At 43.5% G+C, this 27,238-nt stretch overlaps 2 protein-coding genes across 10 annotated transcripts in view; one reads left to right on the top strand and one right to left on the bottom strand.

Moving 5' to 3' along the window:
* LOC6614726 (tyrosine-protein phosphatase Lar) overlaps window positions 1-27,238 on the bottom strand; it is a 117,081-nt gene that overhangs the window by 5,999 nt on the left and 83,844 nt on the right. For 2 of the 9 annotated variants that reach the window (XM_032713859.1, XM_032713862.1), the window contains 10 exons: window positions 19,201-19,437; window positions 18,995-19,141; window positions 18,647-18,922; window positions 18,338-18,361; window positions 10,450-10,550; window positions 9,502-9,694; window positions 8,156-8,306; window positions 7,921-8,057; window positions 5,425-5,721; window positions 603-611 (listed from right to left, as the gene is read on the bottom strand). In XM_032713859.1, the coding sequence (XP_032569750.1) occupies window positions 603-611; window positions 5,425-5,721; window positions 7,921-8,057; window positions 8,156-8,306; window positions 9,502-9,694; window positions 10,450-10,550; window positions 18,338-18,361; window positions 18,647-18,922; window positions 18,995-19,141; window positions 19,201-19,437 (1,572 nt within the window). Of the gene's footprint in view, window positions 1-602; window positions 612-5,424; window positions 5,722-7,920; window positions 8,058-8,155; window positions 8,307-9,501; window positions 9,695-10,449; window positions 10,551-18,337; window positions 18,362-18,637; window positions 18,923-18,994; window positions 19,142-19,200; window positions 19,438-27,238 lie in introns of all 9 variants that reach the window. The other 7 variants (XM_032713860.1, XM_032713867.1, XM_032713861.1 and 4 more) reach the window with 4 other exon arrangements.
* LOC6614727 (protein screw) lies at window positions 19,685-20,988 on the top strand. The gene has a single exon (XM_002039115.2). It carries the CDS (start codon window positions 19,744-19,746, stop codon window positions 20,944-20,946), a length of 1,203 nt encoding a protein of 400 aa, XP_002039151.1. The 5' UTR covers window positions 19,685-19,743; the 3' UTR covers window positions 20,947-20,988.

Below are 27,238 nucleotides of genomic sequence, written 5' to 3'. Positions count from 1 at the left end.
AACCAAACAACCAAAGTGCTGCTTAGGTGCTAGATAGTTTGCAAATGGAAGGGGTTGCTCAATTGGTGCTCACAGTTTATAGGGGGTGCAGATTATACCTTGATATATTATTAGTTTGTAATATAGACCATTACTTAGGAGTATGGTGTCAAAAAAGTACACAAAAATATGGGCTATCGGAAACACTTGGATTTCGATGTCCAACTCGTCTCACTTAGCAAAAACAAACATGTAAGCATTCAAAAATTTGTTACTTGGTTGTGTGCAAAAAACATACAGTGAAAAATAAAAAAAATAGTTTATATATATTTTTTATACACGTGTGCTGCTTTTTTTCATTTAAAGAGCATCAAAAATCCTTGCCGACCTCTTAAATGGTTTGGTAAGATTTATCAAAAGACGTTGAAATAGAGAAACATATCAAAAAACAAAAGAGATGTGATTCTTTTAGTCATCGGTCGAATGATTTTGGACCAATTCAAAAAAATGTTTGCGGGAAAAAGAGTATAGGTATAGAAATAGAGATGTATTGTATAGTATAAATAGTTTTGCTATAGGGCATTCTTAAACGTAATACATAGTCAACCATTAAATATACTCACTCTTTTTCTCTAAATAGTTTTAAAATGTTTTATATGTATTATATATATAAACCACCATCCATTAAAGGTTGCGTTCAAAAATCAAATTTCGCAATAATTTCGTATTCACATCAAAAAGTTTCAAAAAGATTTTGGTTTATGATTTTTGTATTTGGTTTTTTGTTTTTTCCATTTTGATTTGCATTCAAAAAAATGTGCACGAAACAGAGCAATTGGTGCAAGGTGCGAGTGGCCAAGCAAAGTTATTTGGTTTTTTATAGTATGTGAAAAAAGATATAAAATATAGGTATTTAGTTTACAGTATACAGTTCCAAAAAGGGTAGCTAGTGCACATAAATAGTTCGAAATCCGGAAAAGGAAGGGTGAACAACTGAAGAGGGAAAACATGGTACAAAATCTACATATTTGTTGGCACACCGTTTTGATACTGTACAGTGTCTATATTGTGACTTTTGAAAACTATTTTCCAATTACCTATGTGGTAGTTTGTAGTTTTAAAGCAGCCAATTATTAATCGGTTAACTTAACTTACCTTAGTTGGAAATAAGATAATACATGATATAAATCTTAAAACTACCTTAAAATACATTTTACTATTAATTAGTAATAACCTAACTTTGATTTCACAATTGTTAAGAATAATATAATGTTTCTTGCATAACTTTAAACTTAATACGCGCGTTAATCTAAAGTGTAAAATTCGAGTTCCGCTGCAATGAATATGTTTTACAATTTCGTACATACGCCATTCGTTATTTGGACAATGATTCCCTGCCCGGCGGTTCCTTGCCCTCAACCATTGCATTTGGGTTCATTAAAAATGTTAAATAAATGCATAATACAAATTATTCAAATGCAACTGGCGGGGCAAAAAGTTTAATTATGCTTCATTAGTGTCCTGCAGCCTGCCAGGCAGCTTGTCTGCTTAACTTTCCCATTTTCCAGCAGAAAGCTGGGGGAAGGGGCAGGGGAAGGGGTCAAATGCCGTTGCGTTGTCTCATTTTTTGTCATTTCACATCCATTCACTCCAGGTGAGATGCCCGCACACACACATAGAGAGCCCACCCACAGCCCACAGTGCACTAAAAATATAAAATAATTAAAATGCTACCGTAGAAGTGTTCTCTATTTTGTATTTCCCTCCCCGTGCTCCTTTCCGTGCTGAATGCAACAAACGAAGCAAGGAGCGCGTGCTAAGCTTCCAATGCTCGAGGTGCTCATTTTTTAACATTTTCCTTCTATATACTATGTATGTATGGTATGGTGTGTGTTCGGTATGGTTTATTTATTTTTTGTATTTTTTGTATTTCTTATTTTTGGGGCCATACGTGTGGGCAGGACGAGTGCGAGAGTGTCTGGGTGCACAAAGGAGGACGCGGCACACGTGGCGGAATGAAAAGCAAGTGCCCAGCTTTAGACAGGTGGAATGCATTCGCATTTGCATTTGCATTTGTGCTGTGGCAGCTAACAAGCGCATCACATCATAACGAAATACGCTCCCGGCATACGAAACACAAAAATTAGTGAAGAAGGACTATAGTCGCGTGTAACGACTATCGAATACCCTGCATTGTGTTACAAGCCAAAAGGAGACACTTGAAAAACCCAAATAGGTTACTAATGATGTGGAATTTCGTAGAAAATTATATAAAGGTTTTCTAATAGACCCCGGGATATATATATCATAAAATTACCAAAGTATCTGTTAGATCTTTATGAAATATGGTATTAGGAATTCCATCCCCCAGCTTGTATATATCCAAGATCTGACAATAAACGACATAGCTTTTGGCAAGTACAACATGCTCCCACAAAACAGGGTATCCAAATGAGTACAAGAACATGATAAAAACGAGAAATGCAGTGGCATGTACACTGAACAGCAGTACTACCAGTACTACCATGTGCTGACCCTTTAATGCCGGCGCAGATGCTTCTACTGCAGCTTGTGAGCCGCCGGCTAGAAGTGCGAAAGCAGGAAACGGAAGGGAGTCGGGTTCGGTTTGAGATATGTGGTCGTTTGCCCCTGGATATGCCAAATTGAGTACAATTAAAACGAAATTCAAGTCAGTCACAGATAGCTCGATGGCGTTGCGGTGCTTTGGTGCTGCTCTTGCTGCTGCTGGGTTCATGCACAGCGAGAAAATATGAGTGGATGCTTCTTAACTTTAGAGTAATGCAATATTACGTAGCCGACATGTGGTCCGTTTGGTGTTATCACCACTCACAGTAATCGATTGTCAAATGGTTATATTACAAGATTACTTTTATAGTTCTGTAATATTACAATCCAGTGATATTTTCTCTCTGTGTGGCCTTCAAGTGATTTCTGTGGAAAACATCCACTTATTTACATAAGTGTCCTTCCAACTCGCATTGTGTGTGCCTGTGCATAAGGTGCGGTGCTATCGGTGCTGCAGACTTAAGACTAGGCTTATTATAACATCTAGAGTGAGCTAAGATATAGAACTGTGTGACACCGAGAGTGAGAGAGAGCGAGTGAGACGTACACTAAGGTGCTTAGCAATAAGTACGTTTAATTTACAGTGCTTAGCCAAATCAAAATGAAGTGAAGGACCAACCCACACTCAGATGGTGTTGAGCCCTTGAAACACACAAATTGAGTAGGTACTTTAGAAAGAAAACTGGTTGCTGTCGAACAGGCAGGTTAACAGCTAACAAGCAAATGAAGGTACATAGTATATAAGGTTGTTCAAATCAGAATGGATTTTATTGCAAGAGCAAGAACAAAAGTAGTATATAATGGGGATTGGAACAAAGCTACATTTATTGAATGAATGGGATTTGTTTTTGGGTCTGGAACACAGACCCGAAATACTTGAACAAATTAAGCATTAAAGTTATGGAACCAAAAAACTTCTCGATCGGACAAAAATGTTGGGGGGCAGGTGGCAACGATGAAAATTGCAAATATGCAAATGTGTTAACTGTGCAAACATGCAGGTGATTGCAAATAAAACTTGATAAAGTGGGTCAACAACACAAAATTTACAAAATTATGTGCGTAAATAAAAAGTTCGGTTAATTTTGTGCAGAAATCAATTTAAGGATTTGCCATTTGCTGTGCTGGATTCGCTATTTGCATAGCAGTAACAAAAAACAAAACCCATTTAAAAACGTGCGACATTTGCGGGGCTTTTGGGGCATTCGTGGCTGGATGGGATGGGGATGTGGGGCTGTGGAGCGTGGAGCTTCACTGGTGACAAAGTGCAAAAACCGTGTGCCAAAAACCAAACAGATAGGGGTAGAGCTCAACATTATAGAACACCGAGCTTTTGTAAACGTTATTAAATATGTATGCACTTATGTAAATATCACACATGTATGTAGATGTACTGGCAAAGGTGTGTTTGCAGGTGAGCGTGAGCTGCGAAAAAAAAATTATAAATAAATAGAGCGAAACATTTTGCGCTATTTGCGATGAGTAAACATTGCAAATAAAAAGTGAAATATGTGCGGGAAATTTATTGGGCTCAAAAAGAGTGTTATTATGGCCAGAGCCCCAGTTTAGGTAGGTGTGTTGTGTTTACATTTATAATTGCATACATTTAATTATGCAAATAAATAAATAAAATATTTAATGCAAACAGCCTAAAATCAAATTTGTGTATTGGTTTTGGGCATTAGGTTCGTGTCGTTCGGGTTGTGCTTACAAAAACTATATGAAAATGCCAAAAATACAAAAAGATTACATGGAGTTCATGGCGATTTTTGGTGCTATACAAATTACCACAAACAATTGATGCATTCATTATATTCAAAAATAGTTATTTATAAAATTCGATTCGTTAGCGATATTAAGAGATATAGTATGTATCTTGGTTTTGTGCATTTCTCGAGACGATTGCGAGTCAAGAAGTGAAAGGAACAAAATGATGTTTGCTTGCATATAGTACACAATACATAGGAGTTCTTCTAAAAAGAGATATTTCTTTTTCGTAAGAGATTTTGTGCAAAAAAGTAGTCAAAAATTGCGCCAAAAAATATGCAATTTCATAGTGCCAATAAGATAATTTTGTAGATTTTTAAAATTTCAGTGAAATATACAAACGAATTCTCACAACTGAAAACGTACGAAAGATTGTAAATTATCATAAATATATAAACTAAATAGGACAAGGTTTGGATGGTAAAACACAGTGAATATGTTGCTCTCAACATAACGAATCTAAATCCAATGGATCCCAAGCGATCATAATTGTATCTTTGCTGTTTATAGATTTGCGATTATAGATCGAAAATGCTGAAGGGCAATGAGGTAATTAAATATAAATAAAAACTGCAGTTTTTTGTTACATTTCGCAAAGATTTATGATTGATCAACTAGTCAGCTTCGGACAGACTTTGGAAATAATGAAATTATACTTGGGTTTAGACTACAAATCAAAGGATTAGCCGCTTCAAAACCTTTATTTACAGCTAATTGGTAATTGATAAAAAAGGGTTCAATTGGGTTGACAAAAAGATATATATATAGATATCTGCGTATATATCAGATAACGCTCCATAGTGTTCAGCCGCTCCTGTGGTGAATGCTCCCGATATCAAAATTCAAAAATTGTACAAAGTTCGATTAGTTTCAGGTTGATACTTTTCAGGGGATGATATAATGGATACAATGGTAACGAGATAAGAAAATAGCAAAAACATAACTTAGGATAAGTGTAAAACTAAGAGTAGGGCAAAAACTTAAACGTAATTGGTAATAGTTAAACTGAAGGGGGAATGATAACTAATCAAAACGAAACGAAAGTTTACGATAGGACTTACGCTTAGGTAAGATCGTTATGGGCATACATACCATCCTCTTGGGTGCGCAAAATGATGGGATGCGACCGTGGCCCATCCCCGACGGAGGTGCCGGCCAGCACCCAGATCTTGTACTCTGTCCAGCGCTTCAGCTCGTCCAGCACAATGCTGGTCATATTGAGGGTCATGGTGGTGGCCTCGTCGTCTTCGCGACCCACCTCCACGAAGAACACCTTATAGTAAATGATCCGGCCGTTCGACCGCTCGACGGGCGGAGGCAGCCAGCTGAGGGATATGGTCGTCGAGCTGGTGGCTATGGCGGTGATATTTCGAGGCGGAGCACCTGGTACTAATTACATAGATGGGAACGGAACGTATTTGTGTGTGCATTGATTTGATTGGGTTTATTGGTTTGGTTTCATTGATGTTGTTGATGCATAGCCAAGGTTTGGATATGAGAGTTGGTTGTCATAGCGTTCAGCAATTAGCGCAGAGAATACGAAAGATATGTATTTTGTCAAACCAAAATAAAAGGGGTAACATGAAACGAAAAAGCCGTAAAGCGAAATAATATTAAATCATATGGTATAACATGGTTTATAGAGGCATCAAAATATCAAAACATAAATTCGAATATCAAGACAGAATTTCCAATGGTTTATGCAAATAATGTTGACTCCTTTTGCGTTCGTCAATAATTTGTGCATATTTTTTGGTAACGACTTTTTGAGCTGAAAATTTCCAAACTATCTACTACGTAGATCCATGGCATGCATCGAAAGCTTCGAAAACAATAAATAAATCAACGTTAACTAAACACACAGGCAACAACATCTACATACACACGAAAGACATACATTTGCATAAACCATTCGAATTTGGTACACAAAGAGAGGTATAACTAAATATAAATAAACTACGAAACCAAGGATCTTAAAATACGCCGATTCTAAAACAGGCAGAATAGCTGTGGCAAATGATTAACTCAACTGAACAACCATTGAAATGGGAATACACAGGATAATTGGGATCTAGTATCTTGGCCATATTCGGCGGGCAACTCAACTTCAAGCGCAAACTACAAACTACGCACAATTTCAAAATAACTTTGCGGCTTTTCTTCATTGCAACCGTCTGTGCCACAATAAGTGGCGTGGCACAGACAGAAAGACAGCAAGACATTCAGACAGACAGACAGACAGACAAGCATTTACATTTTAATTATGCGAGTATGCAAAACGTGCAAATATGGAAACCAAAAGTGATATTTATGCCGCTGCCAAGAACTTTGCACTTCCGGCGTGCGCCGCTCTATTAAAATATCATTCAAAATCAATTTTATAGACACCGATGCAGACGGAGAAGTTAAGGAATTTTCGGTTTTCGGTTTTGTGGTTTCAGTGCTTTGGTGCTTTGGTGCTTTGGTGCATGGTGCATGGTGCATGGTGCATGGTGCAATGTGCGAAGTGCATTAGCGACTTTGGCACTTAAATAGTGGTCTAGAGTTGGAAATTGTTTGGGCATAATTTACATGATTTAACACTCAGCGAGCCACAAATGATAAATGGAATATAATCGGGCATTGCACAATACACAAATTCAAAAATGCGTGCCGTAATAGTTTGGTTACATTTCATTTTCTAGTATTTTCCCACATATTTTGCATTACATAACATCGTGCAGCTTGCTTCTCAACTTAAACGGAAAGGTGTTTCTGATTTGGAAGTGGTAATCGTTTGATTTTCCGGGTTTAATACTGTGTGTGATGTGGATGTGGACTATTGGACTGTTGGCTATTGTTCAGTTGGTTTTGGTCTGTTATTGGATGAGCTCAGCAGATCGCAGCGGGTAAGTTATAGTAATCATTAACTATATATTTATCTTAAATCAATTTAACGCCACTGCGGTTTGCCAAGCTCTAATTTGTAATATATGGTTTATTCTGTTCTATGTGTGTAATGCTAATAGTCTTATTTCTATGTAGTATGTAGCGTATATATGTGTAATCTAAGTATGGTTTTTGTAATCAGTGTGGTTTTGTACAAACTAACTAATAAATGTTTCTAGTTCGCTTTTAGAGATTATAATCTAAGGAACTAAATCTTAGGACTAACTTGCAAGGAACATGAACGATCACATGTCAAACAATATATATATGTATATTATATAGAGGTATGTATATATCGATATAGGTATGTATAGTCAAGATATAGGAGGTTGGGTTTATGCACCCAGTGCACACCAGGAGGCACACTCATTCGACATTCACTGTATTCACTGCATTCACTCACTCGTTTACCTGATTCCACGAAGGCACAACGCAATAAAAGTTATTTCGCACTCAGACATTTTGGTTTCGGGTAGTAACTGAGTAACTGAGTAATCAACTACATGTTCATGGACACATGTTCAATGTATCGGGTTAATATATCATATAGAAATCAATCAGTATTGTCGCTGCACTTAAGCCTATGGAAACTTGTACGTCTACGGCGTTTCGAACTAACTTAAGGAGTTACGCAGTTAAGTGCCGCATTGGCCAACTTACCATATTGCTTGGTGCGCACCGGAATGGGCGGGGTGGTGGCCCCCTCGCCGCGCTGCGACCTTGCAGCCAGCCAGATGTAGTAGAGGGTATCGGGGTAGAGTCCGTCCAGGGTATACGCCTCCGAGTTGGAAATGCGCCTGAAAGAGGAGCACATGGTTGAGAACTGTTCTGCGAGTGAGGGGTTTCGGATTTCATCGCCCGGATTTAGGGGTAAACTCCGGGGCTAAGGACTCACTTGTGATGGGCCTGATTGGCGTATGTGTCATTCCAGTAGAGCTCGTAGTGCACGATATTCTCGCTGGAATGCGTCGGCTTGGTCCATTGCAGTGTGACTGCGGTCTCGCCGATATCGGTTGCCCGGAAATTGCTCGGTTGCGATGGCACACCTTTGTAGACATATTCGTATTTCATATTCCGGGGGGTTTTCGGTGATATTTTGAGTGGGTTTTGGGCGTCGAGGGTGTGGTGTGCGTTGTTTGCCGGTTGGGAATTGCATTTGGTTTTTGGTTTGGTTATAATGAAACGGAAATTACGGAAATTAAATAAAATACAAACAAATCAATGTGGGGCATTTGTTTGCATGCCGATGGATCCGAGCGATAGCGATTCCAATTCAGAATGCTGCCTGATACTGATGAGGTGACACACGCACACCAATCGCTGCATCAGCATTTTGAATTCCTATTTGGTTTCGATATGAAATTGATTGGGATGTGTCCATCTATTCAAACACCGAATAACCCGACCGGCCTATTAGATATTTCTGAATATTTCAGAGCCCACCACGGAAGCCGGCTGGGAAAACCCGTAGAGAAAATGATTATCAATTTTCAAATATTCCTGCTCCCCAGGGGAGCCAACGAAGAAGATCCCTGTCATCGCTTTGAAGTTTTACGTTTTAATTTAATGAATTAAACGAAGTCATTTCGAACTGCCAAGTGGCTTTGTACATAGATTGGCTTTAAGAGTTACATGGCTTAATTGAACCCAAACTCAGAGTCACGTCCGATCTCGAAATGGAAGTGGACATATTTTGCAGCTTACACAACCCCGAGCAATAAGTGGGCGCAGTTCAAAGTTGAGTCCCTGTTTGGTTAGTTATTGTTGCACTTAAAGCTTCTTAAGATGCCCGCAATCGACAGTAAGTCAGTCCGACTGGCCACGCCCCCACCTAAGCGCCATATGCATTTGCATCCAATATAATCGCATGCACACATTTACATATACAGATACAGCTACAGATACAGATACAGCTACAGCTACAGATAGACGCATCCACTGATTGCAGCAGTTAATGAATATCTGCCGGACATGCCCACAAGCGCAGTCGGTGCTTTGCTCGGACGGAGATAAATATTTCATTGAACGGACACACGTTTCGCCTGACATTTTGTATTATAATTAAATAATTGGTGTGATCTATGTGGGCCGATTGAGTTGAGCAATTAAATTGCAAAATGTCCCCGATTCAAAATGCGTGCATGTGTGCGTTTCGGTGTGCTTGTGTGCTGTGTGTGTGCTGTGTGTGTGTTTCATGTGCCTAATTGGAGCTGATTGCCCAATCAATTTGGCTTAGCTTACCTTGCTGGGCCTTCACCTGGACCGGCGTGGACATTGGACCGGCTCCCATCGATGTGTAGGCCTGAACCCGGACCGTGTAGATGGCGTGGGGCGTCAGCTCCGAGACTGTGGTCAGTTCGCTATTGTCGACCATCTGGGAGTTCCACGACGCCTCCGGCTGATTCGAATTGGTCGTGTAGTACACCTTGTAGCCCTGTTTTTACCAAGAGAAAGTGTGAAGGAGTTAGAGGTTTCCTATGCCAAACAGATACGCTCATGTTTTATGAATGTAGCGCTAATGGATCGTAAATATTTTAAATATTCTCGAACCACAGCAGCAATTATAGCAGGTAAACTGAATTAAGAAGGGTCTTAGTTAAATTTGATCTCCGAGTAAATTTAATAAGTTTAAAACTTTTGATAACTTTCAAGCTAAGCTTAACAGCCAAATTGAGGGCTCTGGAAAACAGCAGGGCTACGAAATTGAAGCCATTCGAAATCTAAACTCCAAATCCGATTTTCACCTTTCATTAACTGATAAACCGAAAATAATATATTGCTGCTGCTGGGAGATTTGTGAGCCTAAAAGGCCCGGACAAGTAAGCCTGCCCCGCCGGGATCCGGGGGCCAGAGGGGCCACAGCGATTGCCGACTCGGAATGGAGACCTGTGGACAGGTGTCTAGGATTTGCATACGAACGTCCGCCAGCCATTCGTGTCCCGGAACATGGCCAAAGGCATTTTGCCAATTTCCCTTCGATGGACCCCTCCATTCGACCCATTCGAGCCATTCGGCCTGACGTGACAAAGTGCGTTGGTCGGACTCCGGACTACGGACTCCGGGCTACGGGTTGCTGGCCGGGGGGAGCTCTAGGCTACGGGTTCCGGACCCGGTGCCCGGTGCTCAGAGTCCGGACTTTGGACGCCGGATCTTATCGTTTAATATGCGCACTTGATGCCAGGTACTTACGGTCACTTGTCCATTGGGCGTCTCTGGTGGTTCCCAAGTAATAACCATCGTGGACGAGCTCAGCGTGCGCACTTGGACATTACGTGGTGCACTTTCCATTTCTGCAGGCGAGGAGGGGAAGACAGGAATGGGAAATGGGTTATATTAGCATTGTCATGACAAAGGTTGGGCATATAACAATGGCTGCGCTGGCTTGCACAGCAGATACGTTTATATGTATGTATGTATGGATGTGGCCTGGCTAAGCGAATTTCGAAAATGCATTGGCCCTATGAAAACTCATTGGTTTCCGGCTTTGAAATCCTGGAGGATTATTTGCTGGGGCTCTGGGTCGCAGTAGCCACACCAGAACTCCATTAGATAACTACTCTTTCATAATTATGCTCGCATAACTACATTTTTGTTTACTTCATGGGATGAACGTATGTAACTACAAATCTGCATAACTCGATTTATATTTGCGTATTCACAGAAACAGATTGATGGCATGCACCAATGAAAGCTGCCACAATTTCCCTGTAAGTTGCTTACTTAAATGCTACATCCTTTGCCACAAAGTGTTAAATGTAGCTTTTAAATGCACACAACCTATATTTGACCATTCGGAATTTAGTTATAGTTTCAGATTGCTGTCAATATTAAATGATTTTAGAATATGCTGCCCGGCCAGCACGCCATTCATCCCCATTCATCCTCCCAAAAATCATAAATATGCAATTTCGTTAAATGATTTTCTGGGGCGAAATGCGCACAACGACAAACAAATGCCATTATCGAGAAACTAGTGAAGCCGGCAGGCGGCGAGTGGGTGGATGCCGCTTTCTGTGGCATTAGGGCATCGCAAATGTTTTGCACAGCAAACAATCCCCATCCATCACAATTTGTTTTTCCAATGAACGCTCCGTTGTTGTTTTAGCTTCTGCTCCTGCAGATCCTGCTATTCCTGCCGTTCCTGCTGCTCCTGATGCTGGAGATGCGTATTTCATGTCGCGTTTCATGGTCGCAGGAGGTGGATGTGGCGGTGGAGGTCAGTGGGATTGGGGGTGTGGCCGCTGGGATCTGCATTTCCGGGCGGGGCACGCCAGGAATTTTCATTTTCATTTTTTTTTTTTTTTACGAAGTTAATTTTGTGTTCACCATAGCATATCGTCGCGATCGAACACTCAACGAGTGCAGACGTGCCTGCGGGCCGCGAGTTATCTGTGTTGTTCACATAGAGCCCGCATTTTAGCAATTTAACACAGCAGCACCCACGTGCAGTGGTTGGTACCGACCAGCTGTACCCAGACACCGTCCCCCCCTCCCCCCCCCACGATCCATCCCCCCTCATCATGGATTGGCAGGCCACCCCCTGCGCCCACAAGCCAGGGAAATCAACCCCCTGCAAGAAGGCCCGCAGAGTAAGGGAATCCAGCCCGAGCAGCGACTCCAGCACCTCGCATTCGGAGCCTGGCAAGCGCAAACCTGTGAGCAAACCCACGCCCAACATCAGCGCAGACTATCGTCGAAGGTTGGCAAACAGATTTGCCATTCTCTCGAACGAAGAGGACGGCAATGACGACGACGAACAAGGCATCCAAGACGGAGAACCTGGACCTGCTGCCACCAAAACCCAGGGCAAACCCAAGACTACTCTCAGGACTTTCAAGCCACCACCAATCTTCATACCGGATGTGACCAATATCAAGGCTCTCACTAATAGCATTGCTGGAGTACTTGGCAATGATGTGGAGTTCACACTGAAAATGGCAAGCAACAACAACGTTCGCGTGATGACCCCGGACAAGGAAAGCTTCTCCGCCCTGAAGGACTTCTTGGCCAAGTCCAATAAAAGGTTTCAAACCTTCCAGCCCCGAGACGAACGTGCCTATAGAGTAGTCATCAAAGGTCTTCACTACTCAACGGACCCAGAGGAAATTCGGGATGGGCTAAACCGTCACGGACACAAGGTCAGAGACCTCTACAACCCCACCCAAAGAAGTACCAAAAAGCCACTTAACATATTTTTCGCCAATCTCGAGCCGGCCAAGAACAACAAGGAGGCCTATAAAGTTACGCGACTTTGCAGATCAGTGGTGACAATCGAGCCACCGATAAAGTTTAATGACGTGCCGCAATGCTATCGCTGTCAGGCATTTGGACATACCCAACGGTACTGCCACCTAGAACACAGGTGTGTCAAGTGCGGAGACAGCCACCCAACCGTTGAGTGTAAAAATAATAATAAGCCGGCCCATTGCTTGCACTGCGAAGGACCGCATGCAGCCTCATATAAAGGTTGTCCCGCATATAAGAAGGCCAAAAGCATGCTCGCTCCAAAGCTGGCTTCAGCCCCACGCGCCCATTACACTGTGAGCAGCAGCAAGGTTACTCCTAACGTTAGTTTTGCCAACGCTGTCAAGCAGGCAACTGATGAGACACATGCCATCCCTCATACTCAGGCCAATTTTGACAACCTGATGGAAACAATAATGGGCAGAATGGAAGCCATGTTTGAAAAAATGATGGAGAAGGCGATGAGTCAAACGAATCAGATGATGGAGAAGGTAATGAATCAAATGAATCAGATGATGGCAACCGTCTGTAAGTCCCTATGCAATCAGCACTAGACATAACCATCTGGAACGCAAACGGCCTGATCAACAACAGGCCAGAGGTCGAGCTTTATTGCAAGACCAACCAAGCAGATATTCTCCTCATATCCGAAACCCATTTTTCAGACAGGTCCTACTTCACCTTAAGGGGGTATGACCTCGTGTCAGCCATCCACCCTAATGGTTCAGCACGCGGCGGCGCCGCCATCCTTATTCGCAGCAGCATCAAATTCGACACCCAACCACCAATTCAAGAGGATTGGGTGCAATGCGCCCGAATATCGGTAAGCACCACCCACGGAGACATTACCTTAGCTGCTGCCTACTGCCCACCCAGATTTAGAGCCACGGACGATTGCTTCTCTTCGCTTTTGGACAGCCTCGGCCCCAAATTCGTCATAGGAGGTGACTTTAACGCCAAGCACACTTGGTGGGGTTCCAGAGTATGCAATCCAAAAGGACGCGCGCTATGCAGGCAGGTTCTCTCCCGCAACCTCAATTGCCACGGAACTGGGACGCCAACATACTGGCCCACTGACCCTGCAAAAACTCCAGACATCTTGGACTTTGCGATCTCTGGCGGCCTGGACCCGGCAAGAATCCAGACCAGGGAGGTGGAAGACCTTCTCTCGGACCATAGTGCCATTGCCGTTTCGGTCTACGCCTCAGCCATGTTGAGATCCGCGGGTAAAAAGTTAATCTTCAAAACGTCCGACATCAGCAAATACCACCACTGGCTGAACAACTCGACAGTCACTAATCCACCATTGGATACCCCTGAACTTATAGATGCGGCCGTTGTGAACCTCACCTCGCAAATTCAGGAGGCAGCAACTTATGCTGCTCCAAGGTTCTCTAACCAAACGAGGGACAGAAGTAGAGACGTCCACTTTTGGAATCCTCGGGTTAATGAGCTCAAGTCAGAGAAAAGGCGTCTCCGACGGGTTTGGTTCCTCTCCAGGAACCCTAGAGACAAAACAGCTCTCAACAGAGCCACCAAGGAGCTGAAGGAAACTCTGGTCAGGCTAAGGAAGGAGGCCCTCGACAGCTTTGTTGGTAATCTCGCGCCGGGTGATCCCCACCACAACCTGTGGAATGTTACCAAGCGCATCAAGAGGCCACTGAAGAGGATCCCGCCCATCAGAAGACAAGACAACTCATGGTGCAGAACTGAGACCGAAAGAGCCAACGCATTCGCCGAGCACTTGGAGGAAGTCTTCACACCAGCCAATCGATGTTCCCCAAATGAAGCAGCCGAAACAGCCAGGCTCCTGTCAGAACCTCTCTTTGACTCCGAGTCGATACCCCAGGCCACGGAAGAGGAAATCAGCAATTTAATAGCGGCAATGGGTAACCACAAGGCTCCAGGCGATGATGCCATCAATGCCATTGCTTTAAAGCTCCTCCCCCCTATTAGCAAGTCACTAATCACGACCATAATAAATAAGTGCTTGCAATTGGGGCACTTCCCTTCATCATGGAAACGCGCCGAAGTAGTTATGATCCTGAAGCCTGGTAAACACGAAGCCAATCCCGCCTCCTACCGCCCGATCAGCCTACTACCAGTACTCTCCAAGATACTCGAAAGAGTATTTTTGACCAGAGTATTGCCGGTGATTGAGGAGGCTGGTCTGATCCCTGATCACCAGTTTGGCTTTAGGCGCCGCCACGGGACACCAGAGCAAGGCCACCGAGTAGCGCAATATATCCTGGACGCCTTTGAGAATAAGAAATACTGCCTAGCAGTAATGCTGGACATTAAGCAAGCCTTTGATCGTGTTTGGCACCCCGGTCTCCTCCTAAAGCTCAAAAACGGCCTGCCCCAGCCATATTTCAAGTTCTTAAAATCGTTCCTGGAGGGCAGAAGATTCGCCGTCAGGTGTGGAGAAACGCGCTCAGACGTCAAAGAAGCCCGTGCAGGAGTTCCCCAAGGAAGCGTCCTCGGTCCGCTCCTCTACAACGCGTATACGGCTGACCTGCCGGTGATACCGAGCCAGTACATTATGGCAGCCACTTACGCCGATGATACTGCGTTCCTAACAACAGCAGATACCCCAGCAGAGGCCTCCCAGACTATGCAGGAGCAACTAGATCTACTGAACACGTGGCACACGAGATGGAATATATCGGTAAACAGCGACAAGTCAACCGCTACCACCTTCGCAACTAGACGCGGCACTTGCCCACCAGTTAGTTTCAACGGGTTCCCAATCCCAGAGGTAGCCAATCCAAATTATCTTGGCTTTACACTGGACAGGAGACTTACATGGAGACCACACCTGCTAAAGAAGCGGAAACAGGCGGAGAACCGAGTCCGTGAATTCTACTGGCTGATGGGCAGACAATCTAAGCTACCGACTTCCACTAAGCTCCTTATCTACAAAGCGATCATAAGGCCAATCTGGACGTATGGCATTCAACTGTGGGGCACTGCATCGAAAAGTAACATCAACATTATCCAGACATTCGAAAACAAAACGCTCCGCACAGTCACAAACGCTCACCCTTTCCACGATAATGCCACTATACACGAGGTCCTCAGCTTCCCCTGGGTGAAGGATGAGATTAAGAAAAGCAGCAGGCAGTACATGCAGAGGCTTCAAGACCACCCAAACAACCTGGCACAAGACCTGATGGACACCAGTCAACGCACCAGGAGGCTGCACCGATCACACCCTTTGGACCTCTCTGGGATTAGACACGCAAATTAAATTAAATTATACACATACATTATTATATACTTCATACATACAATATCGACAGTTATTGTATAGTTTCGCAACAATTTATGTAATCAATTAATTCTCTACCGTTAAGTTTAGTCATCAAATTTAATGATTGTCCGCGAAGGACAGTTTTAAATTAATATATCCAAAAAAAAAAAAAAAAAAAAAAAAAAAACTGATTTTTGTGTGTGCTGGTCGCCGCCGCCGCCGCCGCCGCCGCGGCACAAAAAAATTATTTCCCGCGAAGCATGAATCTAGCTATTCGTCATGCATTTGCATGCATTTCAAAAATTTGTCGGTCAACTGCATTGTCAGCCGCGAAATCATCGGTGGCATTCTGATGCCGCACTGCCCACTCGCCCCCTGCCTGCGGAAAAAGATAACCCCATCGAGCAGCCCCATCATGAATGGCAATTAGTGGTAGAATTCTCCATCACTCAATTTTCCTTATGTGCGATATGGGCATGGCATGTGTGGTGGTGGGTGGTGGGTGGTGGGTGGTGGGTGGTGGGTGGTGGGTGGTGGGTGGTGGGTGGTGTGCGGTGTGTGTAACCGATTCGTAAACCGATTGGTTAATGGCCAATCAATAAATTCCAATTTCTCACAATTCTACTGCAATATCCACAAACGGTGCAGCAGCAGTTTTATCCACAATTTATATCGCAGTCATCTCATCTGTTACCCAAGTGCTACCCCCAATTGCTCGTAGTGTGTGTATGGGTGTGGGTGTGGGTGTGTGTTGGCCTGGTCCATTGCTTGTTATAGCCAAGATTTGCATGCAGCTCGCACACACCGAATCACCGATAGATTCAGACAAAAATTTCCTCCCAGCCCTTGTGAATCTGTATGTGTGTGTGTGTGTAAAGGAGCAGGATGCAGGGCAGCACGTAAGCTGCATTTAACGGCATATACATTACATACGGATACGCTCCATTAATATGTATCCTTGCATGCCTGCGCACACGCCTACTCCTTATAGCACCAGCTTACAGCACTAAATCGTTGCCCCCATCTTCTCTGCATCCGCACAAGGATCGGAGGCAGGAGCATGTGCAGGCCATATATCTGATTACTTGACGAAAGGATATGCTCAAGACTCGTTGCATTCTCGCCTCAGAACCGATTGCGGTCCGCACTTAAAATGTGGGTTTTGATTACTGCCCCTCCCCAAGCAGTTTCTGCTTTCAAACGCTTTCACAGACATTAATGAGTAGGTTTACCAAATGCAGAAGCAGCAGCTCCTGCAGCTTTTCTGCTGCCTTCCGAATTGCTAAGAAGCTAGCCTAGCTGGGTGACAGCAATATATGTACATATATCAATGGTCAATTCAGTGTATCCACTCCACTGACAGGCGTTTGGATTTTAATCTAAGTACTAGTAGTTTCAATTTCAATGGACAAGTAACAGATACTTGATTCAAAGGAAAATAAGCCCCTTTATATTTAGTTTAAACTACGAATTGTTAACATTTTGACAATTTAGAACGTATGCTTCCGGACACAGGTGCTCCAGTTGGCACCAACCTACGTTTCTTCCCATTTCTGGTAATGCACTCCCTCTCCATTGCAGAGTAGCCTTGCTGGCCACGAGAAAACCCTGGGATTACCCACTTGGCTCAGCTGCTACCTAAGCCAGTGACACGTGTTAAGCATTACGTTGACCTGCTGATGCTCGTCCTGTGGGATCCGGAGCCCAGCTTAAAGCGCCCATAAACGTGGCCATCGGAATATTATTTCGAAACGATATTGGGCAAGCGATAAGCATAATTGCGGCAATAAAAGTTTCCAACTTCTGTACGACACGCTCTTGGATCTGCTGGTAAAAATGCAACTGCAGCTGCTGCTGCTGCTCGAAGCAGCGAGCTGATCGAATTGAGGAATACCTATTGATATAGGGTTTCTTAAGAAAATTAGTTTCAGACTACTTTACTATACAAAGAAATGTCTCACAATAATCGGGGATTATTATGGATTGAGCAAATAAATATAATAGCCGAAAGATAGCTAAGTTAGCCTTTAGGTTAATGTGATATAGGAGTCTTAGTTGGGCTGGGATACATTATGATACCCTGTTAGAGGTCCCAGAAAAAACAGAAGTGGCCGGAAAGGCATGTCAGACAAGCGCACGCTTACGCGGGAATTTCCAGGACTAACACAGCGTTGCATGTACCCAACACACGCACACCAGCACAACCATCCGCATCCAAACGAACGCATAACAATGCAAACTTTATGGGATTTACGGGGGAGGATATCCCCTTAGCCCCAGCTGGGGCGCCACCCCGCACACGCCCCCTCACGCGCATACGTCAGGATATCGCCAGGACGCGAGGTTCTGGATCGCAGCTGCGTATGCAACGATTTTTTTGCATTGCATTTACCTTTGATTCTATCTAGCTACTTGTTATTCCGCTTTCTTTGCTCCTTTTTACTTTTTGTACTGTTTTTTTTACTTTTTATACCCTTTTCACATTTTTCGGGTCGGATTTGTGCTGCTCAACAATTGTTATTGAAATTGTTTTGCCAATTTTTGGCCAACCATAAAATTTTGTTTGCCAAGGATACTTACTTGTGCCACCGAATGAGAAATCGCCTGAGAAGGCAATAGCATGTGAGAAAGAGAGAGCGGAAGAAAGGGAGAGAGAGATGGCAAATAGACATTTTCAAGAAGGGTTAGTACGATTGCCGACATAATGGACCAAGGCAAATAAAAACGGATCTAAGCGCACTCTAAATTCAAAATGAAATTGGTTAAAAGTCCTTTTGTGCAGCATGTGAAAGACGGCGAGGCGAGAGAAGGGCAGCAGTTAGTAAAATGTCCTCCGAAAATAAAGCGGGGCATCCCCAGTCCCACATCCGCGATACTCACTTGTCTCACCGGTGGTACATGTCGCTGGTGCCGAGGGCGGTCCACGTCCAATATTGTTCACGGCTATCACGTAGAACTCGTACTCCGTGTAGGGACTCAGGGCGCGGACCACATAGTACATGGTGATGATGCCGCTTATCTCGCTGAAGGCCTGGTTGGCGTTCTTCGGCTTGTACTGGATCACGTAATACTGCAAGTCCTCGGGACCCTTGTACGACCACTCCAGACGCACCGAAGTGGCGGTCACCTCGGATATTTGCACATCGGTGGGTGCGGTGGGCAGAGCTATGAAAGAGACCATGTTACGATTGTCAGTTTCCCATGTAAATGCATCGCACTCCAAGACCCTCCACTTACATTGCACTTTAACCACCGAAACGGAATCGATTTGGCCCAAAGTGGAGGCCGCTATGCAAGTGTAGTTGGCGCTCTCCTGGATATTGATCAGCTGCAGGACATTTCGCCCGATTGGCATCTCATTCTCGGGTGTAAGATCTTCAGAGCCTGAAAAAAGTATAGTAATTGAGTATTGGAAGACCATATTATACAACCAATTGACATACCCTTCATCCACTTGACATGCGGCATGGGTGAGCCGACGGCAATGCAGGATAGATTCAGATTGGATCCCAACATCACCTCGCTGATGGTCTCTGGTGGGCGTGAGAAGGTGGGCGGAACACGACGGACTTTCACATACAAGTTGGTGGCCTTCGAGTGCTCCGTGCCCATTGAGTTCTCAGCCACACACTCGTATTTGCCCTGATCCTCCTCGCGACTGTTTTCGATTTGCAGGAAGCCTACAAGAAATAAGAGGTAGTGTTATTTATAGGTACATTTAAGAACTATTTGAAAATTCATACAACTAAAGTCATACTTAAGAATCTATGCTTATTGGAGATATACCTGCTCTTTATTTCTAGAACAGCTGCCATATTTTCAGCTTTTACCTGACTAATGGGTTGGTTAACCCTTTACATAGATTTATTTTACAGCCCATCTAAATGCAGTGATGCAATTGAACTACCTGTTTCCATATATAAGCTACTGTTCCATGACCGAGGAAATCAGTATTCCTTCGAGTCTCTCTATGAGAACAACACAAAATGTTGAACGTGTTTTTAATAACCAGCCTCTTTTATGTTGCAAGTGCCACCACCTATGTGACCACCAATAGTCACATCGAGATGCCAATATACCAGAAGCGTCCTTTGAGCGAGCAAATGGAGATGATTGATATCCTGGATTTGGGTGACCGTCCCAGACGACAGGCGGAGCCCAATCTCCACAATTCAGCCTCGAAATTCCTTCTCGAAGTTTACAACGAGATTAGCGAGGACCAAGAGCCCAAAGAGGTACTGCATCAGCGCCACAAACGCTCGCTGGACGATGACATCCTGATTTCCAACGAGGATCGACAGGAGATTGCCAGTTGCAATAGCATCCTTACCTTTTCGAGCCGCTTGAAACCCGAGGAACTGGACAACGAGCTTGATATGCACATTACCTTCAACACCAACGATGTGCCAGTGGATTTGAGTTTGGTTCAGGCCATGCTCAGGATATACAAGCAGCCAAGCCTGGTGGACAGAAGGGAGAACTTCACGGTGTCCGTGTACCGAAAACTGGACAATCGCCAGGACTTTTCCTATCGCATCCTGGGCTCTGTGAATACTACGAGCAGCCAACGTGGCTGGTTGGAATTCAATTTGACAGATACGCTGCGGTCTTGGTTACTCAATAAGGGACTGCAACGGCGAAATGAGCTAAGGATATCAATTGGCGACTCCCAGCTGAGCACATTTGCAGCCGGATTGGTGACACCGCAGGCCAGCCGCTCCAGTTTGGAGCCCTTTATTGTCGGCTATTTCAACGGTCCCGAGCTGCTGGTCAAAATACAGAAACTTCGATTCAAGAGAGATCTGGAAAAGCGAAGGGCAGGTGGTGGTTCGCCACCACCTCCTCCGCCGCCGACCGTGGATCTGTACAGACCTCCGCAGTCCTGCGAACGCCTCAACTTCACCGTGGACTTCAAGGAGCTGCACATGCACAACTGGGTGATAGCGCCCAAAAAGTTCGAGGCCTATTTCTGCGGCGGCGATTGCAACTTCCCGCTGGGCACCAAAATGAATGCCACCAACCACGCCATCGTCCAAACCCTGATGCACCTGAAGCAGCCGCATCTGCCCAAGCCCTGCTGTGTGCCCACAGTTTTGGGTGCCATCACTATTCTGCGGTATCTCAATGAGGACATCATCGACCTGACCAAATACCAAAAGGCGGTGGCCAAGGAGTGTGGATGTCATTAGATTTAATTGCCTATTTCGATTGTGATTGTGATGTACATAGTAATGGTGTAGTTATAAGTTTAAATAAGATGAATACAACTAAAAGTACTTTTAAAACTGACATATTTGAGTTTCAATCGTAGTAGTGATTCGTTCTTCTAAGATAAATATATAAAGTGCTTAAAAAGGCTTAGAGCTATAAAGGCTTTAAAAAATATCCATCGATGCTTAACTAAGTTACTAAAACTCTTCATTAAACTCAAGAGCCAACTAGTTGCTATACTTACGAGAACCTAAGCCTATTTGAATATTGTGGTGCAAGGCTTTTATGCTTATTTAGCACAACCTCTCTACTTGTTACGCTCTTTTATGACCTCCTTTGGTAATGGGCACCGGGGTTTAACCGTAACAGACTCGTAAGATCTTAGATTTATCAATAAATTTGAAAGTCAAATGATGTTTGCTTATCTCACATCACTTTGATAGGCAACCCACATTATCCTTGCCCCATAAAAAGGTCCTCAATTCACCTTTATGCACGGAATCCATCCACTCGACTTTGGCATGTGGATGCCACGGCGGCCATGAGAAGCAACACATGGAAAATTAACACTTTTTATATGATTTTAAAAGCCACATAAATTTTACGACTAGTCACCGCCACCCCCGAAGATGTTGCAATCCCTCCAATGAGAAATTACACACCCGCACACGACTATTAAAAACCGTCGCTCGCTTTTCCGGCATATTACGCTAATGTGGATGACAAACATACGGCGGAAATGCCGGAGGAGTATTTTCGATGTTTGGGTGGCGGGAAGGGTGGGGGTAGGGTCATAAAATGCCTTCACATTGACATTATATTTATATGTCTAATAAACAATGAAGCACGAGAGGGCGATGAGTAGACAAAATGAATTTTACGCAAACCAAATCCACTTCCCTTCGGGGTTGTTGTGCTTACCCCAAAAATACAGTGGCTTTTAAGTCAACAGTTACGAATGCGTTTTTCCGGCAAACAGTATTTTTGACAGCCATTGGCATTTTGGAGCTGGCCAAAACCATTAAATTGTGGCCCAAATGCTAACATACGCATGGCGCTTTTTAATTGACCAATAACTATGATTTCACACGATGATTCAGAGGGACTCAGTTGACATCACATGATTTGTTTTACTCGGTTTATAATTTATTTTGCAAATTCATTTCATACTTTTCGCAAAATCATATTAGCATTTTAAATGAAGCATGAGAGATTCGTTAACAGCGTGTGAATTTCTAAGCGTTTAAACTGCAAAGCCGACTGTTACTGTGTGTGTGTGTGCGAAATTAATCATATTGAGTTCGATATTCAATTTTCTCTCGCACACAATTAACGAACAACCTCAATTCAATATGCACACGTACTCACACAGCGCATGTGTGTGTGTGTGGGTGAGCAAGTTTAAAATCTGCATGAAATATGACAATTAATTTGCGAAACAAGAGTTTTTCATATGCAATATTATCGTTTAATTATTTATTGCTGCATTTTGCGCATATTCAAGCAGTATTGATCGCGCTTAAACGGAAAGCTTAATTTACAAAATCGTATTTTCTTTTGATATAATACTGAGCTTAACATTGTGATCGAGTGCGAACGTTCATTGTCCTTCGAAAGAACATCGTTTATATCTTCCTACTCATAGTCATATTTGAATTTATGTATTTTAATTAAATAACTTACTAGTTACCCCAAGCATGTTGGAAAAAGAACTAATTACCATTTGTTACATAAAGCTTATGGCATATGTTGCACACTGCAAATTTGTGCTGGTTTAATATCCTTTATCAAAGGGTTGTGTAGTTACCATTTAAAAGGAATAATAAATAGACCGTGTCAATAAACAAATATGGGAGTACAATCGACTACAGTTGAGTGAATCATTTTAATGGCTTCTGAAGCTGCAGGGTCACAAAAAATATAGACGCCAGGGGTTTCGAAAAAGGGTACCTTATGTAGGAACATTTTGCAGAGCAAACTAAATTCTAATATATTAAAAACCTACTTATAATATCAACCCATTTAGATTCCTAATTTTTAAATTGTTTCTTGGTTTAACCCCCTCTGAAAAGAATCTTTGACTACGCTCGTGTCCTTCGCATATTGAGCAACAACTGCAGGACAGCGTTAAATGTTGCAAAATCGCTCAGTTCGCACTAAAGCCATGTTTATTGTGTCTATTTTATGTACCTTTCCGTTTTACTATGGATGTCATTTTTTGTTTGATAGCAACAAAACAAACGGGGCAGCTGTGGGGCATGTGGGGCATGCGGGGGGGAATAAAAAATGGGCAGATTGCTGTGCGGTTTTAGTGCAGCGCCCATTGAAGCTGTGTTTTAGGTTTGTTTTCGCTGTGAAAAGGACGCTTTGTGCTTTTATTCGCGCTGCCACTGCCGGCTCACCTATAACATGCATCAAAGTTGATTGTTGCGAAATTTATTGCATGCTATTTGGCCTGCATGGCGGAACATTTATTACGCTTGTTGCACTTCCGGTGCAGCCAGCATTGCCCCAACAGACTGGCCTATTGTTTAGGGCCCGCTGAACCATTCAAACAAGCATTAAATGGTGCAACTTTTATAAATAATCGAACCCCTCTCGTTTCCCGCTGACATGTGTAGCAAACAAACGCCACTTGCCGCATCAGCTATGCTGACATTATTCGGGGTAAGGAGGCGCCACAATAGGATGCAAATTATGAAACAGAAAGACAGCGGCTGTGGAGAGCGTTGATTAAAATTTACGCAGCCAAGTTTCATTAAAACTCTTGCCAACCCTCTGCCAAAAACATTAACTTAAGCCACCTCACACACAGATACACACACACACACACAACTTGCGTGCGTGATGGCTGTAGCAATAAAAATTAAGCTAGCATACATCTGGGCGCCGTCTGCCTCCCGAATGTAAGTCATTTTCACCGAGTTTTCGGCCTTGTCTCTGCGTGCGTGTGCTACTCTTATGAAAATTAAAAATTCTTTCAAGCGCCATAAAAAGGAAATGCAAACAAATGGACAGGCTAGCAAGCGAGTCGGCTCGGTGAGCAGGTGAATATTTTAAGAAAAATGTCGCTTAACCCAAAGGGGTTTGGCTTCAAGCGTTTCTGAAAAATGGTACAAATCATTCTTAAGAGTTTAGGGCGGTTTTATGTGCTGATGGTTAGAATGGTTTGTAGTTAGAAAAAACGATCGATCAAGCAAGGTTTCAGATGAATGTTCTTTATTACTTTTACTTATAAGTCATTGCTCATTTCAGTCTTTTCCCTTTTGGTTTATGTAGACACACAGCTAATGGGCTAACAAATATCAAACTAAATTGAACGCTATGATCTTTTTCATGAAGGTTTGAACAATCTAGCTTAGACAATTCTTTCTTAGCAATTTTAAAAACTTTTCAAAAGCGATTTCTAGATTGAAGTTCCGTGGTTTGTTCTTTTTCCCATTCTGCGAGGGGCATGGAGCACCTTGTGCCACCCTGTGGCCGTTGTAAATGTGGCAAGACATTGGCTGCGGGTTAGTTCGGACGTGGCACACATGTGGCACGCCACACAGCTGCACTTCCGCTAGCGCAGTCATTTTCATATTCAGCAACTTCCGCTCGAAACGCACACTCCTGCACTTTCGTTGCCAAGGATTTTCGGTTCGAGTTTGAGTTCGACTTCGGCTTTGGCATTGGGTTCAGCTTCAAATGCTTGGCTGCACGCCCAAATGGGATTATTAATTTAATTATGCTTTAATTTAAGTAGTCCTCGTTGTCGTCGTCGTTACAAAGTGACATTTATGGGGCGACTTCGCCTGCCTCTCTTCCTACTTCTGCGCCCCAAGTTCATCCACATAAAAGTGTGCAAAGTTTCAATTTTGGTAATGCAAGTGACGACGACTTATCGTCAACCGAAAGAAGAAACCCAACTGACCCCCATCCCAGCCACTTCACGAGGCGGAGGAGAGTGAAGCTGGAGCTGGAGCTGGAACAGGACATGCCCCCGCTGGGAGAAAGCCGTTCTAGTCATGCACATTTTGGCAATTACTGTCTCATTTTCAACAAAAGTGACTGTCAACTCTTTCGAGCTACTGGAGGAGCGACAAGGAGTGACAAGGAGGAGCTCATAATTTAAGCATTAAACTTTTCCCAAAATGCTTTCAAGTTGACTTGCCTTAACTACAGTTTTACGGCTCAAGTAAATAATTGCGTGCAGACCCCGCTTTCCCGCCACCACGCCATACCATTTTCCCCATTTTCTCATTTTCCCTCCGCAATTTCCTCTGGCCCACAGGTTGGTCACGTCAAGTGGCAAGGCGATTGTAATGATGGAGCCCAGCAATTAAAGAGTTGTGGAGCTGGAGCTGGAGCCGGATCAGGGGCCCAGGTCGCAGTTCGCAGTTCGCAAGTCGAGGGGCCATCATCGTCGCAGCTGCTGCCCCTTTTTTTGGTGGGGCAGGAAGTGGAGCTGTTGCCACGTGCAAGTTTCGAACAAAAGAAGGTATAAAAATGTCATATAAAAAATAAGACGATGTTGCAAGCTGGGCTCTCTTCCGCGAGGCAAGCTCGTCGTCGGTCGGTCATAAGTTGCTTTTAAGTTTTGCACATAAAGGTCTACCTGCTGAGTTATATGACCTCCTCTATTCGCAGTTTTACGCCACGGCAATCCGGCGAGCAATCCAACTCAATACTCAGCTAGTTAAAACTTGAGTGCCCACTTGGGTAAAGCTGTGTTTAATTTTAACTAGACTTTTATTGACATGTTTTGCTTATAAGATCGTGTTCTTTATATTCACTTAATGGAATGCTTAAAGAAACACAAAAGCCAGCCGAGACACTTGGCATTTACGTACCTACATTCCCTCGAAGTTTATAAAATAAAGATTGAATGAAAATGGAAGTTCTCTGCTGACTGGTGCGATTCAATTGCACCTGCTCCAGGCACGGAAGCCATTATCGTCTCAATCGCTCCCTGAAAGACCCTTCTTCGTTGACACTTCCATTCAGTCGAGTTCATCTGCCAACACACAACCCATTAAGACAATTGGCTCAGGCGAAACCAATTTCTGATAAGCCTCTTTTGCTTAAAAGCCAAATTATGATATTTGAAAGAGCCCCACATTTTTCTGCTACTCCTTTCCCCTTTGGCCAATGAGGATTCCAGCCCCAAGAATGTAATTTCCCCAGACGCTGCGGCAGAACCTTTTCATGCTAAAAAGCAAAAGGCAGAAAAAACAAGGAAACCAGCAAGGGAAACAGGGAAAAACCGTGGTCACTACGCCAAAGGTTTTTTTATTCCTTCCGTTATGCTTTTTATTGAACAAAAGCCCTCAGGGACTATTTGGCGAAATAAAAATAAAGGTATAATACTCAATAATATTGTCGCTGGTCGTTGCCCGCCTTCGTCCTATTGGGAGCCTACCCTTTTTTTTCCGTTTCGCTTCGCAGGACTAAATTAACTACCAACTGGCAGAGAGTACGAAATGCCCTACGCAGTAATTTTAAATAAATTATTTATAAATGTGTTTGTGCATTCGAGTGCGACCGCTGTCATTTGCCTTTGCTGCCATACGCTCAAGTGGAAAATGTTGAAGAACCAAGAAGCGAGCTAAAACAGCGAATACTTTTCAATAATGCCTAAGAAAATTGGGTAGTTATATGTGCTCTTTGCAGTAGATTTTGCAGCTTACTTGGGAAAAGGAAATGTATTTTTAAGATTTTTGCAGAGCTCTATATACTATACTATATCCCCTCCCCTCACCCGTTCCTTTGTGATTCCCAACGATTTTCGGACTGGCCCGAGGGCCACTGGAAAAGAGGAGTGTATAATAATCACATTAATGTATCCGAGCGAAGGCGATTGGTGTGCGTCAAAGGAAAGGGAGCACAGCATGGCCCGCCTGGCCATGAGGTGCTTCGGGCTCTTGAGACGCTTTTATTAAAATAATAAAGTTCTAATTTAATTATGACGCGAACAAAATGAAGTACGACTGCCGCCGAGTTACTTTTCATTTGATAACTCACGTACCCCGAGAGGACGTCTTCTGCACCCTCCGCCACCCGCAATCCTGCGTCCCTGCAGGCTCTAATTAGCAGGCGGCGGCCGTATAACCGAAAAATCAACGCGCTCAGGGGAAAATGCCCTGGATATATATGGGGAGTGGGGCTGTGGGTGTACAATAAAGGACCATAAAGTGCTAATTGAATAAAACGGCACATGACTTGCATAACTTATTATGCGAAATATTTATTCTCGCCACTGCAGAGAGACGCAGGACGAAGGACACAGAA

The sequence above is a fragment of the Drosophila sechellia genome, chromosome 2L (assembly GCF_004382195.2).
Source record: "Drosophila sechellia strain sech25 chromosome 2L, ASM438219v1, whole genome shotgun sequence".
In the NCBI taxonomy this organism is placed as follows: Eukaryota; Metazoa; Arthropoda; class Insecta; order Diptera; family Drosophilidae; genus Drosophila; species Drosophila sechellia.
Note: the sequence above shows the minus strand (reverse complement) of the source record. Positions and strands in the feature narration are given on the sequence as shown.